The following is a 14872-nucleotide window of genomic DNA, read 5'->3' as shown; positions in this document are numbered from 1 at the left end:
AGGAAGGGAGGGGCAAAGAGGATCTGGGTGGGGGAGGTCTGTCTGCCTAACATACACAGAACGGTTGCAACAGCCAAGCTTCCAGATGAATGGTGGGAGAATCAAAAAGGAGAATGAAGAGTTGGAAGGGACCTTGGAGGTCTTCTAATCCAATCCCCTGCTCAAGTAGCAGACCTTAAACTATTTCAGTCAAGTGGTTGTCCAGTCTCTTCTTAAAAACCTCCAGTGATGGAGCACCCACTACTTCTGAAGGCAAGCCATTCCATTGGCTGATTGTGTTAGCTAAAATTCCCCTTGGTTCTAGGTTGCTTCTCTCCTTGGTTAGTTTTCATCCGTTGTTTCTTGTCTTGCCTTCCGCTGCTTTGGAAAATAGCCTGGACTACTGCAACACTCTCTACATGGGGCTCCCCTTGAAGAGCACCCGGAGGCTCCAACTGGTCCAAAATGCGGCCGCGCGGGTAATTACGGGAGCTGCATGGCGCTCCCACATAACACTGCTCCTGCACGAGCTGCACTAGCTCCCAATGGTCTTCCGGGTGCGCTTCAAGATGTTGGTTACCACCTTTAAAGCGCTCCATGGCATAGGACCTAGTTATCTTCAAGACCGCCTGCTGCTACCGACAGCCTCCCATCGACCTGTGCGCTCCCACAGAGAGGGCCTCCTCGGGGTGCCATCAGCCAAACAATGTAGGCTGGTGACCCCTAGGGGGAAGGCCTTCTCTGTGGGGGCACCTACCCTATGGAACCAGCTGCCCCCAGAGATAAGGAGAATCCAAGACCTTGGTGCCTTCCGCCGTGCCCTTAAAACCTTCCTTTTTTCAGCAAGCCGGGCTGGCTTAACATATTTTTAAATTTTTTTTATTATTATTTGATTTATATGCCGCCCTTCTCCGGAGACTCAGGGCGGCTTACAATGCGTTAAGCAATAGCCTTCATACTTTTGTATATTTATACAAAGTCAGCTTATTGCACCCACAACTGGGTCCTCATTTCACCTACCTTAGAAAGGATAGAAGGCTGAGTCAACCTTGAGCCTTGGAGAGATTCGAACCAGCAGTAAATTGCAGGCAGCTGTGTTAATAACAGGGTGCTTAAACCACTGTACTATCAAGGCTCTTTTAATTGGTTTGTCATTTTAAACTGGGACCAAATTAATATATATTCTTTTAATTGTTTTTAATGTTTGTATTATATGTTTTTATCTGGCTGTACACCACCCTGAGTCCCTCGGGAGAAGGCACGGTATATAAATTTGAAATAAAATAAAAATAAATAAATAAATTATTTATTTCTTTATTTTGTCAAGCATGTATTAGATAACAGATATAAGTATACACATGATTATGAATACAGGAAATGGATATGAATAAATGGGGACAGTAGGAACGCTGGTGGTGTGCTTATGCACGCCCCCTTTACGGATCTCTTAGGAATGGGGTGAGTTCAATAGTAGACAGTTTTAGGTTAAAGTTTTGGGGGTTTGGGGAAGTAACCACAGAGTCAGGTAGTGCATTCCAGGTGTTGACCACTCTGTTGCTGAAGTCGTATTTTCTGCAATCGAGTTTGGAGCGGTTTACTTTAAGTTTGTATCTATTGTGTGCTCGTGTATTGTTGCGGTTGAAGCTGAAGTAGTCATTGTTGGACATTGTTGCAGATAATTTTATGTAGTACGCTTAGGTCAGACCGAAGGCGGCGTAGTTCTAAGTTGTCTGAGCCCAAAATTTCAAGCTTGGTGGCATAAGGTATTCTGTTGTGAGCAGAGGAGTGGAGGACTCTTCTCGTCAAATACCTCTGAATTCTCTCAATTGTATTAATGTCCTACATGCAGTGTGGGTTCACCCTACTCTTCTTTGTGGCAGCTCCTCAAATATTGGAACACAGCAGGGGTGGGTTCTACTTACCTTTACTACTGGTTCGCAACGGGATCGCGCATCTGCGCATGCGTAAATAGTTTCTCATGACGTCAGGGTCAGTGGGCGGAGCCTCCCGCCGGTTTTACTACTGGGGGCAACCCACCACTGGAACACAGCTATCGTGTCTTCTTTTCACTAGACTAGACAAACTCAGTTCCTGCAACCGTTCTTCATATGTCTTAGCCTCCAGCCCCCTAATCATCTTTGAGGCAACACGTGCTGCGGGCATGGTCCTTCTGCCTCTGTTAAATGCAAGTCTGATTACTTGCCTGGGGGTCTTTAGAGTTCATTCCCCTAAAATTGAATGGATTGGAACTAGAATTCTGGGAGTTGAAGTCCAAACACTGATCTAGAAAAATCTATGCAAGACCTGAGGCCTGGAGGTGGGAGACTGCCAGGCTATTCAGGTCTGAAGGCTAGACTGTGAAGTTTAAAAATAAAATGTGAAAGAAGACAGTGGCAGGGCTTGCCGTGCTGTTGAGACAAAAACCACACGGACATGACTGCGTAGTCACAGGAGCGGGGTTCAACTTGAAGGCAATGTCTTGCTTAACACTAGACTTGCCCGCTAGCTCTCTATAGCTTGATGATTTGAATGCCTGTGCAGATTCTCAGTCATCCAGATCATTGTTGTCCCAAAGGTTTCTCAGTTTGAGATGTTTAGGGCGTTTGTTGTAGCTGCAAATAGTATGGCTGTGGAGGCTATAGTTTGGGTTAGGTAGTATTTTGTTGCTGTGTCTGTTGCTCGGGGGGTGATTAGGCCTTGAGATAAGTCGGATTATGGAGAGGGTGTTGATTTCTAGACAGACTCGGGTTATAAGTCAGTGTGTTGTTGATGTGATTATGGTGGTGCTTAAGATGATGCTTGATGTAATAATTAATCATGATATTGGGTTAATTTCAAGAGACAACTGGGCTTTCTGTGTTGTGTTGTGTTTGTGTTACTTTTGCCTTCTTTATAAATTCTGTGACCTGTTCCAATACTTCTGTTGGTAGAAACAATTTCACCTCATTCATTCATTCATTCATTCATTCATTCATTCATTCATTTTATTTTGTCGAGTACATATTAGATAATATATATAAGTATAAGCATGACTTGAATACATAAAATGAATACAATTAAGGGGAACATTAGGACAGGGATGGTAGGCACGCTGGTGCGTTTATGCACGCCCCTTACAGACCTCTTAGGAATGGGGTGGGGTCAACAGTAGACAGTTTTAGGTTAAAGTTTTGGAGGTTTTGGAATGAGAACACAGAGTCTGGTAGTGCATTCCAGGCATTGACCACTCTGTTGCTGAAGTCGTACTTTCTGCAATCGAGTTTGGAACGGTTTACCTTGAGTTTGTATCTATTATTTGCTCGTGTATTGTTGTGGTTGAAGCTGAAGTAGTCATTGACAGGTAGGACATTGTAGCAGATGTCCATCTCTCTTTCAAAACCTCAGTTGTGAAGTTAATCTGTCTAATTCTTTCATTGAGGAGTTTCTGCAGGATGATTTTTTTTTTCGCCCTGTGTCCCTTCATTATTGAGCCCAGGCCCAGGCTGTTGGGGATGAGTCTGTCCTGTCTGCATCTCAAACTGAAGCACAAATGCTTCCTGTGGTCTGCAATTTTTCTGGAAATCCATTCATACTCCCACACCATTCAAAGGGTGTTCATCCAAAGTGCATTACTAAATGTCTGCGGAGATTCTCAAGTCATCCAGGTCATGGTTGTCCCAAAGGTGCTTTTTTCAAGAGGCAACTGGACTTTCTGGGGTTTTTTTGAAGACGTTTTCACTTCTCATCCAAGAAGCTTCTTCCGCTCTGACTGAATGGTGGAGAATGGAAGGATTTATGCTCCTTGCAGAGAGCTGGTCATTTGCATCCTTTTTAGAGAGTCAATGAGGCCACTTGGAGGTTTCTCTGTGTCCTCAGGGTCACCTGAGTAGTGCTAATAGCAATAGCAATAGCACTTAGACCTATATACCGCTTCACACTGCTTTACAGCCCTCTCTTAAGTGGTTTACAGAATCCGCCTATTGCCCCCAAACAATCTGAGTCCTCATTTTACCCACCTCAGAAGGATGGAAGGCTGAGTCAACCTTGAGCTGGTCAGGATCGAACTGCTGGCAGTAGGCAGAATTATCCTGAAATACTGCATTCTAACAGGAAGGAAGGGAGGGAGGGAGCATATTGCCCCCAACAATCTGGGTCCTCATTTGACCCACTTCAGTAGGATGAAAAGCTGAGTCAACCTTGAGCCGGTGAGATCTGAACTGCTGAGCTGCAGCTAGCAGTCAGTTGAAGTAGCCTGAAGTACTGCCCTCTAACCACTGCACCACCTCCACTCCATGGTTCCTGTAGTCTGCAATTTTGCTGGAAATCCATTCATATTCCCACACCGTTCGAAGGGTGTCCACCTCAGATTGCATCGCTAAAATGTCTGTGGAGATTCTCAGTCATCCAAGTCATGGTTATCCCAAAGATACTTTTTTCAAGAGGCTGCTGGACTTTCTGTCTTTCAATTATGAAATGAATCTGTCTTATTCTGGAGTAAATCCAGAATAAGCCCCTTTGGGACTTGATTTGAGCTTCTCTTTTATACCTTACAAATGCTGTTTTGTGTGCATTGATATTTCCGGGGAAGAAAACAATTGTGGTCTCCCATCTCCGCATGATCTTTTAGCCTGGCCAACTCTGAATATGCAGCCCACCTCAAACGCACATTCACACCTGCCGACAAACTGGTAATATTCAGGGGTGGCCTTCAAAAATTTTAGCGAGGGGTTCTCTGCCTGTTTGCTGGGTGGGCGTGGCCTAGTCGGCCTCCTGCACCATGGTGGGGGTGGGGTTGCCCTTCCTGTGCTCCGGAGGCTTTCCTTGCGCCTCCGGGAGGGTGAAAACAGCCTCCCCAGGCTCCGGAGGCCTTCTTTGGGCAGAAACGGGCCCGTTTCCGGCCTTCCCGATCTTCTGGTAGGCCAGTTTTTCGCCCTCCCCAAGCCTCCACATGCACCCTGCATTTACCTGCGTCCAAAATGGTCCTTGTGGGGACTCCTGGGAGGGGTGGGGTGGGCGGGGCCAGCCAGGAGTGGGATTTGGGGGTTCTCCGAACTGCACAGAATCTTAGCTAGAGGTTCTCCCAAACCCCTACAAACCCCCAGTAGCCCACCCATGGTAATATTCTACTTTTTTAAGGCCCTCACATTGTTTCCATTAGAGATCTTTAATTCCTTGATGGAATTGCTCTCCTAGGGTTTCCCTGTGATCTGGTTTGGAACCACCACAAATGGGAAGTCGAGGTTGTTGTTTTTTTCCCTTGCTAGGTTTTCCTGTCAATTTCCCCCCCCTCCCTTCCCATATTATTAGGGAGGCGTTGTTGCCGAAAACGAATTAGCAGCAGCGTAATTAGACGAATACCATGCAAATCAGCTTGAGGAACTGGAACGGAAAAATTCAAGTTGTAATTAGCTTTTTGCAGCATCCTTTGCCTTGGGACACGGGTTTATTTATTCTTCAAATTTGCATGCTACCAATTGAATTTCCATTCATGGCAGCGTGTGTATCACTGCATGCTAAAATTAATATAGTCGCCATTTTTCGGTTTCTTCGTTGTTTTCTCCCCCTGTTGACCTTTAAAAAATGCAAGGCAATTGGGGGGTTATTGAACAATCTGGTCTTAGAACATCTATAAGGATTCCACATAATCACTGATAATTTCCAAGGAAAACATTTTAGTATGTTTGAAAATTTAAAGACCACAAAGGCGGTTGTGGAGGAGAACACGATCGGGGAGTTTTCCACTGGCATACGGAGTTGTATCAACAAAGTGTACAGTATCATAGAATATTTTGTTTTATCCGCCCCCCCAAACCTCAGAATCCTTATGACGTTGGGTGGGGTTCATGCACGCTTCTAACTCAGCAGTTCTCAAACATTTTGGCCTCAGGACCTCTTTGCCATCTTCAAAATAATGGAGGACTTCAGACAAGTTTTGATTTACAAGGGTTATGTTTCTCAATATTTATTGCATCAGAAATTAAAACAGAATGAATATTTTTTTAAAAAAATTAAAAAATATTTTTTTAAAAAATAAAAAATATTTTTTTTAAAAAAATATTTATTGATTTGACTTCATGGAATCCTGAAAAGCTCTCAGGTCCTCCTCTGGAATAAAAGACCAGGTTCACGGGTGAAAATCCAATTAAACAGATGTGTATTGCTAAGGACCCAGTGCTAAGGGACGTGGTGGGTCAGTGGCTAAGATGCTGAGCTTGTCGATCGAAAGGTCGGCAGTTCAGCCAGTGGTTCGAATCCTTAGTGCTGCGCAACAGGGTGAGCTCCCATTACTTGTCCCAGCTTCTGCCAACCTAGCAGTTCGAAAGAATGTAAAAAATGCAAGTAGAAAAAATAGGGACCACCTTTGGTGGGAAGGTAACAGCGTTCCGTGCACCTTTGGTGTTGAGTCATGCCGGCCACATGACCATGGAGACGTCTTCAGACAGCTCTGGCTCTTTGGCTTTGAAACGGAGATGAGCACCACCCCCTAGAGTCGGGAATGACTAGCACATATGTGCGAGGGGAACCTTTACCTTTACCTATTGCTAAGGAGCCTATGGGCAGGAATCTTTTCAACTAACAGCAGCTGCTTTGAGTTCGATAAGGATCCATAGAATTTGATGGAGCTGGCAAAATTCGAAATGGCAAAACGGACTACTTTGATTAAAGGAAAGAACAGAAGTACTTTTGTTTCAGAAGCATGGAAACCACTTCATGCTTGATGTGGAAAAGAATGAAATTCTGACTTTGGGTTTTACGGATTAGATTGATAGATCTTTATAGAAATGACTTGTTCATACTGTTATGGAAAAGCAAAAAGCTGTGATTTGATGTTAATGCCTTATGTTACTGTAACAGAGAGAATCGGAAGTCAATACTTCTTTTTCTCTCCCCCATTTTTCCTCACTTCTCTTCTCCCTTTCCGTTTTCCCCTCCCCTCCCACTGCTCTTCTATTTAGAATAGAATAACAGAGTTGGAAGGGACCTTGGAGGTCTTCTAGTCCAACCTCCTGCTTAGGCAGGAAACCCTACACCACTTCAGACAATTTACTTTTGCATTTTATAAGACTCTATAACTTAATAAAAAATGTTTGAAGATGAAAAAAAAGGGATCCATAGAATTCAAGGGAAGTTGGACTTCGTTTGTTTGTGGCTATGTAGGGATTCTAGGCTGGTCCCTCTCTTAACTCCACCCCTAGATTCTGCCACTCCTTTTCTTACAAGGAGTTCCCAGACCACAGTTTGAGACCTGCTGTTCTAATCGAAGACAATATCGGTATTTACAACTACATTTGCTGTTCTGTGGAACATGCTCTTCCCCCCCAGAAATTGGCTGCATCGTGCCAGATTGGAAGTTAAGGTTAATACAACAAATGGTTCACCCAACCTCATAAAATGTAAAAGACAGTCTCAGCCTCGTCTTGTGTATTGTGTGAACGGTGACTTTGGTGAAAATGGACTACAAGGGGTGTCCTCCTTGGTGCAATAGACCCCAGCCCCCCAGCCCCCCCAAAAAAGAATTGAATCTTACACCAAGTGTAAGGCCACACTTGGAATACTACGTTCAGTTTTGGTCACCACAATGTAAAAAAAGATGTGGAGACTCTAGAAAGAGTGCAGAGAAGAGCAACCAAGATGATGAGGGGACTTGAGGCTAAAACAAATGAAGAATGGTTGCAGGAATTGGGTATGTCTAGTCTGATGAAAAGAAGGACTAGGGGAGACATGATAGCAGTGTTCCATTATCTCAGGGGCTGCCCCAAAGAAGAGGGAGTCAAGCTATTCTCCAAAGCACCTGAGGGTAGGACAAGAAGCAATGGGTGGAAACTAATCAAGGAGAGAAGCAACTTGGAACTAAGGAGAAATTTGCTGACAGAACAATTAATCAGTGGAACAACTTCCCTCCAGAAGTTGTGAATGCTCCAACACTGGAAGTTTTTAAGAAGATGTTGGATACCCATTTGTCTGAAGTGGTGTAGGGTTTCCTGCCTAAGCAGGGGGTTGGACTAGAAGACCTCCAAGGTCCCTTCCAACTCTGTTATTCTATTCTATTCTATTTGGATCAGGATAGAGTTGGTCTGAAGCCCGACGGATTCCTTAAGAGCAGCCCTCTTCTTCCTGTAGAACACCAGTATGACTAATTTCCCACCTACTGAAAGCAAGGATGAATTATTGTTTTGGAGAGAAAGAAGTATGAAAGGAAATTCAGCTTCCCACTCAAAAAAAGAAGAGGTTTTAGGAAGGAAGGAAGGAATGCAACATAAACTTGGGAAAGGGAGGGGAAGAAGATCTCTCCTACAGCCACTTCGATAGTAATTATTTGCACATTTCTCGATCACATTGACTCTCGGGAGGTGCCGTATCTCTGTATTTATTTTTTTTCCTACTCAAGCATTTCAATTCATTTCCTTCCAGCAGAGTTGTTTACGCATCCCTTAGAGATAACATTGTTCCAAAAGAGAGAGAGAGAAAAGTCTTGGGTTTGTTTAATAAAGCCATGAAGTATTGTCATATTTTGAAAGTCTTGTTTATTAAATAAGAGTCAAGCGAGCATTGCTTAAACTTTTGATCTCCGGTTGAGCTAAAGCAATAAAAAGATTCTTCCAAAGGCAACCTTTTTTCCAGAAAAATCCACCCATTTGAAGAGCTGAGGTGGGGGTGGGAAGAGAAGGTTGCAGACAAGGTTTGGGAAAAGATTGTGCGAATAGTCCATTCTGAGGGAACGTTCAGTTCACAAGCAAGTTGAATGAAGCACAAATGAAATGGTGGAATTGGATGCAATCAATCAATCAGAATAGAGTTGGAAGGGACTTTGGAGGTCCTCTAATCCAGAGGTCCCCAACCTTTTGGACCTCAGGGACCACTAAATTCATAATTTTAAATCCCGCGGACCACTAATACGATCTGCCTAATGACTGACTGGGTGGGCGTGGCTAGGTAGTCATGTGACTGGGTGGGCACGGCCAACTCAATGTCACTCATGTCGAGGGGCGCCTCACCAGCCTCTACTCACCCCTCCCCTCCCAGCCACTTCTCGCCTTCCCACACCGGCTCCTTAGGGCCCCAACAGGAAGCAGTTGTTGGAGCTAAGCAGCCTCCACGGGAAAGAGTTGGCAAATCAGCTGGCTCAGTTCAAATTGGATCTGGCCGAGAAGGAGGCTCAGCAGAAGCACCTCACTGAGGACTATGAGCATAGGCTTTCCAAGCAGAGGGAAGACCTGCGGGAGTGCAAGGCCAGGTACCGGCGCCTGGAGGCTCAGCGGGCTGAGATGGTCAGCCAGTTCCAGGACATGATGCAGTCCCACTGGAACAAGGCCCTCCGGCTCTTGGCCACCAACGGTGCTTCCCTCCCAAAGCCCCACACCAGGAGGCTGAAGCAGACCCCAAGTCAGAATTTCTGCCCCCTTCCGACCCACACAAAAAGACCCCAAAGGGGGAGACTCTCTGCAGCAACACAAACATTCATTGCACGTATCCGTCCCTGGGCCTGTACTTTGAGTTTATAGAGTCCATCCCCTGATTCAGTGCAATATAAAAAATGCAAATAATTTTTCTGCGGACCACCAAAATTTTCTCGTGGACCACCAGTGGTCCACGGACTACCAGTTGGTGACCACTGCTCTAGTCCAATCCCTTGCTCAAGCAGGAGACCCTTTACCATTACAGACAAGTGGCTTTCCAGTCTTTTCTTTAAAAACTTCCAGTGGTGGGAGCGCCCACAACTTCTGAAGGCAACTTCTGTTCCTCTGCTTCATTGTCCTCACTGTTAGGAAGTTTCTCCTTAATTCCAGGTTGCTTCTCTCCTTGATTAGTTTCCATCCATTGTTTCTGGCCTTGCCCTCTGGGGCTTTGGAAAATAAGTCGATCCCTCGCCCCCCCCCTCTTCTTTGTGGCAGCCCCTCAAATACTGTAACACAGCCAACACTTTTTTATTATTATTATTTGATTTATATGCCGCCCTTCTCCAGAGACTCAGAGCGACTTACAGTGTGCTAAGCAATAGCCTTCATCCTTTTGTATATTTATACAAAGTCAGCTTATTGCCCCCACAATCTGGGTCCTCAATTTACCTACCTTAGAAAGGATGGAAGGCTGAGTCAACCTTGAGCCTGGCGAGATTTGAACCTGCAGTAATTGCAGGCAGCTGGTTTTAATAACAGGGTGCTTTAGACCACTGTACTACCAAGGCTCTACAAGTACTACATTCACATGGACAGTTCCAATCAAAGATAGATACGGTGTTTTCCAAATAACATTTATTTATTATTTTATTTATTAATTCAATTTATATGCCGCCCCTCTCCGAAGACTCAGGACGGCTTACAATGCATTAAAAAAAAAAAAACTATTATAGAAACATTTAAAACATTAAAACCCATTCACACCATTCATGGCCGGATCTCGCCAGATTGCAACAGCGAGATCAACGGCCCCAGGCCTGCCAGAAAAGCCAGGTCTTCACCACTTTTTGGAAGGCCAATAGGGTGGGGATGGTCCGGACCTCAGGAGGTAACTGGTTCCAGAGAGCTGGGGCAGCCACAGAGAAGGCCCTTCCCCGCGGGCCCGCCAGCCGGCATTGTTTAGCTGATGGGACCCGGAGGAGACCAACTCTGTGGGATCTTACCGGTCGCTGGGAGTTATGCGGTAGAAGGCGGTCTCAAAGATAACCTGGCCCTGAGCCATGTAGGGCTTTAAAGGTAATAACCAACACCTTGAATTGTGCCCGGAGACCAATAGGGAGCCAGTGCAGCTCGCAGAGAATTGGTGTAATGTGCGTTCTGGACCAACTGTAGTCTCTGAACACTTTTCAAGGGTAGCCCCATGTAGAGCGAATAATCAAATATTACCAAATAACATTTTTAAAAAAAAAAAAAAAACAAGTTTTATTGGTTTTTTTTTCTTTTCTTCTCTCCCTCCTTCACCCACATCTATCTATCTATCTATCTATCTATCTATCTATCTATCTATCTATCTTTTTTTCTTTCTTTCTTTCTTTCTTTCTTTCTTTTTTGAACAGAGTGTTGGTCATTTCTTATCTTATACAATTAATCAAATTCAAATACATTTTTCTCAATTACAATTTTTGTCAATATCGTCTCCCCCCCCTTTCCTTTTTTTTTTTTTGAATATACCTCAGTATTTCCATACTTGCATATATAAACACCTTCTTCATTTATCCCTAAATTCTAACTTTGCTAGTTGTACATATTTGTCCTCTTTTATTCTTTAACAATTCATTCTTTTTCCTAATATAGTTATATTTGTTTGTTCAGAGCTGCCTTTCTTCCACTTCTTCTTCTTCTTCTTTTTATTGTACAGCAATCTTTCTCCTCAAATAACATTTGATGGATAGCGAATCAGATTGATCGAATCGGTTTGAATGGTTAAATTCCAAGCCAGATCAATGGTTTCAATTTCCAGGGTTTAATCAGCTTGGATTTTGCTGGATTAGGCTTAATATTTCACTCTCCTGCTAAACAAATATTGCAAATGACAAGAGCGAAGTACAGAAAGTCCTCATCTTTTGAAATGCTGATCCGTTGGGATCAGAATTTCCATTGCTAAGTAAGGGGGTTATTAAGTGAGTTGTGTCTGATTTTACAAACCTTTTTTGACATGGTTATTAACCAAATCAGTGCAGTTGTTACATGAATCACTTGTCATTAAGTGAATCCAGCTTCCCCATTGACTTTGCTTGTGGGAAACCAGCTAGGAAAGTCACAGATGACGATCGCATGACCCTGCAACCATTGTACATACATGCTGGTTGCCAAATGACTATGGGGATATTGCGATGGTCATTAGCGCGAGGATCGGTCACTTTTTCCAGTACCAACTTTGAACAGCCGACAAATGCATGATTGCAAATCGAGACTTTCCTGTAGTTCGAAATTAGATTTCGAGTTTGGTTGTGCAATCATATCCGGAAATATTTCTCGGCGTCTCTTGAATCCTAATGCGAACTTTGTTCTCTTTTCTTCCTCTCTGTTTTTTTCCTCTCCAGCTACTTCCAACTTAGACCTAGATGTGAAGAAGCCTACCCCACCAAAGCTGTTATGGCATCAACCCGTCAACATATTTTTGGCTCGACCGGTTGGTGTGGAGGACTTACACCATGAAGCTGAGCTCAATCTCCAAAGTTTGCTGCAAGGTACTGAATGTCTGTCTGTCTGTCTGTCTGTCTGTCTCACTCTCTCTCTTGCTGTATCTATCATCTATCTATTTATCATCTATCCATCATCTATCTATCTATCTATCTATCTATCTATCTATCTACCTTATTTATCATCTATTTTTGTCTGTCTGTGTCTGTCTGTCTATCATCCATGCATCCATCCATCAATCCATCCATCCATCCATCCATCATCTATCATTTATCATCTATCTATTTTTTGTCTGTCTGTCTTCTATTTATCTATCATCTATCTATCATCATTTATATCTACCTATTTTTCATCTGTCTGTCTGTGTCTGTCTACTATCCATCTATCTATCTATCATCTATCTATCTGTCATCTATCTATCATTTATCATCTATTTTTGTCTGTCTTCTATGTATATATCTATCTATCATCTATTTATCTATCATCATTTATCATCTACTATTTTTCATCTGTCTGTCTGTCTGTCTACTATCCATCTATCTATCTATCATCTATCTATCTGTCATCTATCTATCATTTATCATTATTTTTGTCTGTCTTCTATGTATATATCTATCTATCATCTATTTATCTATCATCATTTATCATCTACTATTTTTCATCTGTCTCTCTGTGTCTGTCTGTCTGTCTGTCTGTCTGTCTGTCTGTCTATCTATCTATTTATCTATCTATCTATCTATCTATCTATCTATCTATCTATCTATTATCTATCCTCTATTTAATATATATGTTGGGGTGTGGTTTTTTTCCCTCATTCCTTTCTTCATCAAGCAAATTCCTCTCTTCCATGAACCAGTGATTTGGGAAGGAGGTTTAAAAAAAAAAAGCTAGTCACCCCTTTACAAAACCCAAACAAAATAACATGAAGAATTCCAGCTTCCAAATTTTTTCAGAGCTCCTCAACAGATAAGCAGTTATCGCTTTGAAAGAGAAGACGTGGGGAAGAAGGCAAGGCCGTTTTGACTCAACATTGCAGGTTGAAAAACATTTAAAGAGGAAATGAAAGTGACCTTGCCCAGGGATAGGTGAAGAATGGATTGTGTACAAATTATCCTAAATTCTGTCCTTCCTTCCTTCCTTCCTTCCTTCCTTCCTTCCTTCCTTCCTTCCTTCCTTCCTCCCTCCCTCCCTCCCTCCCTCCCTTCCTTTCTTTTCTCCTTCCACTTCCCTCCTCCCTCCCTCCCGTCTTCCTACCTCCCTTTTCCTTTCTCCCTGCTCTTCCCTCCCTCCCTCCTTCCTTTCTTCTCTCCCTCCCTCCCTTCCATCTCCCTTCCTTTCTTTTCTTTCCTCCTTCCACTTCCCTCCTCCCTCCCTCCCTCCCTTCCCTCCCATCTTCCTACCTCCCTTTTCCTTCCTCCCTGCTCTTCCTTCCCTCCCTCCCTTCCTCCTTCCTTCCTTCCTTCCTTCCTTCCTTCCTTCCTTCCTTCCTTCCTTCCTTCCTTCCTTCCTTCCAGAAGAGTACGAGGAGCCATATTCGGACGCCAAGATCAGTGGCCAAACTTTCCGCTATGCCAGCTCCCCTTCGGTGGACAGGCATCTGGAGTGCAGTCCTCGCCCTGCCCCCAACAAACGCATGGAGTTCATCTACATGGTGAGTCTGGTGCTTTGTAGCTTCTTAAGGGAAATATTGGGGGACCAACCCCCGTGGACCTGGCTGATTCTTTTCCCCATCAATGCCACTTTCCGACAGCCTGCAAGCCAGCAAGTGAAGGAGCATGAAACCACATCCTTGGGGGTAAGAGTGCTGGAGCCTTCGCTTAGCTTGCCTGCTACCCCAGACAAACACACAGTCTGGACCCAGGGATCCCCACTGCCCGCTCTGGAGGAAAAGAGATTACAACAGCCCTGTTCCACCCAAGCCAACATCGTCCCCATCAACGTCTCAGGTAGAGTAGATCGTGGGTGTGTACGTGAGTGTTTGTTTGTTTGTTTGTTTGTTTTATTAGATTTATATACCGCCCTACTCCCGAAGGACTCAGGGCGGTGAACCGGCACAAAATAAAATACATAGATACAAAAGTTAAGAACATAATTAAAACCAGATTAAATAATTTAGCCCGAGACAATTAAAACTCCCAATAATTTAAAACAAATTAAAATTTCGATTTAGAAGAATTTTAAAACAGGGGAGAAAATTAAGCCAGGCCGGCTTGCTGGAATAGGAGAGTCTTAAGAGCACGGCGGAAAGTGCGCAGATCCGGGATCCTCCATATCTCTGGGGGGAGCTTGTTCCAGATAGTAGGTGCCCCCACAGAGAAGGCCCTCCCCCTGGGGGCCGCCAGTCAACATTGTTTAGCTGACGTCACCCGGAGGAGCCCCTCTCTATGGGAGCATACTGGTTGGTGGGAGGCTATTGGTGGTAGCAGGCGGTCCCATAAATAACCAGGTCCTAACCCATGGAGCGCTCTAAGGGTGATAACCAAAACCTTGAAGTGCACTCAGAAGACCACCGGGAGCCAATGCAGTTCGTGCAGGAGAGGTGTTACATGGGAACGCCACGTCGCTCCCATAACCACCCGCGCGGCCGCACTCTGTGCCAGTTGGAGCCTCCGAGTGCTCCTCAAGGGGAGCCCCATGTAGAGAGCATTACAATAGTCCAGACGGGAGGTGACGAGGGCATGAGTTCGGAGAACCCCCCAAATCCCACTCCTGGCTGGCCCCAGTCTATATGTGTACTTCAGGTTTTTCTTGCCTAAGTGTAAGACTTTACTTTTCTCTACATTGAATTTCATTTTGTTAAATAGGGCCCATCT

The 14872-nt window shown here is 44.2% G+C and overlaps 1 protein-coding gene across 9 annotated transcripts in view; it reads left to right on the top strand.

Moving 5' to 3' along the window:
• NHSL2 (NHS like 2) overlaps positions 1-14872 on the top strand; it is a 113725-nt gene that overhangs the window by 83990 nt on the left and 14863 nt on the right. For 7 of the 9 annotated variants that reach the window (XM_060692110.2, XM_034424065.3, XM_087877678.1 and 4 more), the window contains exons 2-4: positions 11960-12106; positions 13574-13710; positions 13810-14005. In XM_060692110.2, coding sequence (XP_060548093.2) covers positions 11960-12106; positions 13574-13710; positions 13810-14005 — 480 coding nt within the window. The remainder of the gene's footprint in view (positions 1-11959; positions 12107-13573; positions 13711-13809; positions 14006-14872) is intronic. The other 2 variants (XM_060692111.2, XM_087877675.1) reach the window with 1 other exon arrangement.

Source organism: Pantherophis guttatus, chromosome 12 (genome assembly GCF_059756535.1).
Source record: "Pantherophis guttatus breed Tessera chromosome 12, ASM5975653v1, whole genome shotgun sequence".
Classification (NCBI taxonomy): Eukaryota; Metazoa; Chordata; class Lepidosauria; order Squamata; family Colubridae; genus Pantherophis; species Pantherophis guttatus.
The sequence above is the reverse complement of the archived record's forward strand: the minus strand, read 5'-3'. Positions and strand labels throughout refer to the sequence as shown.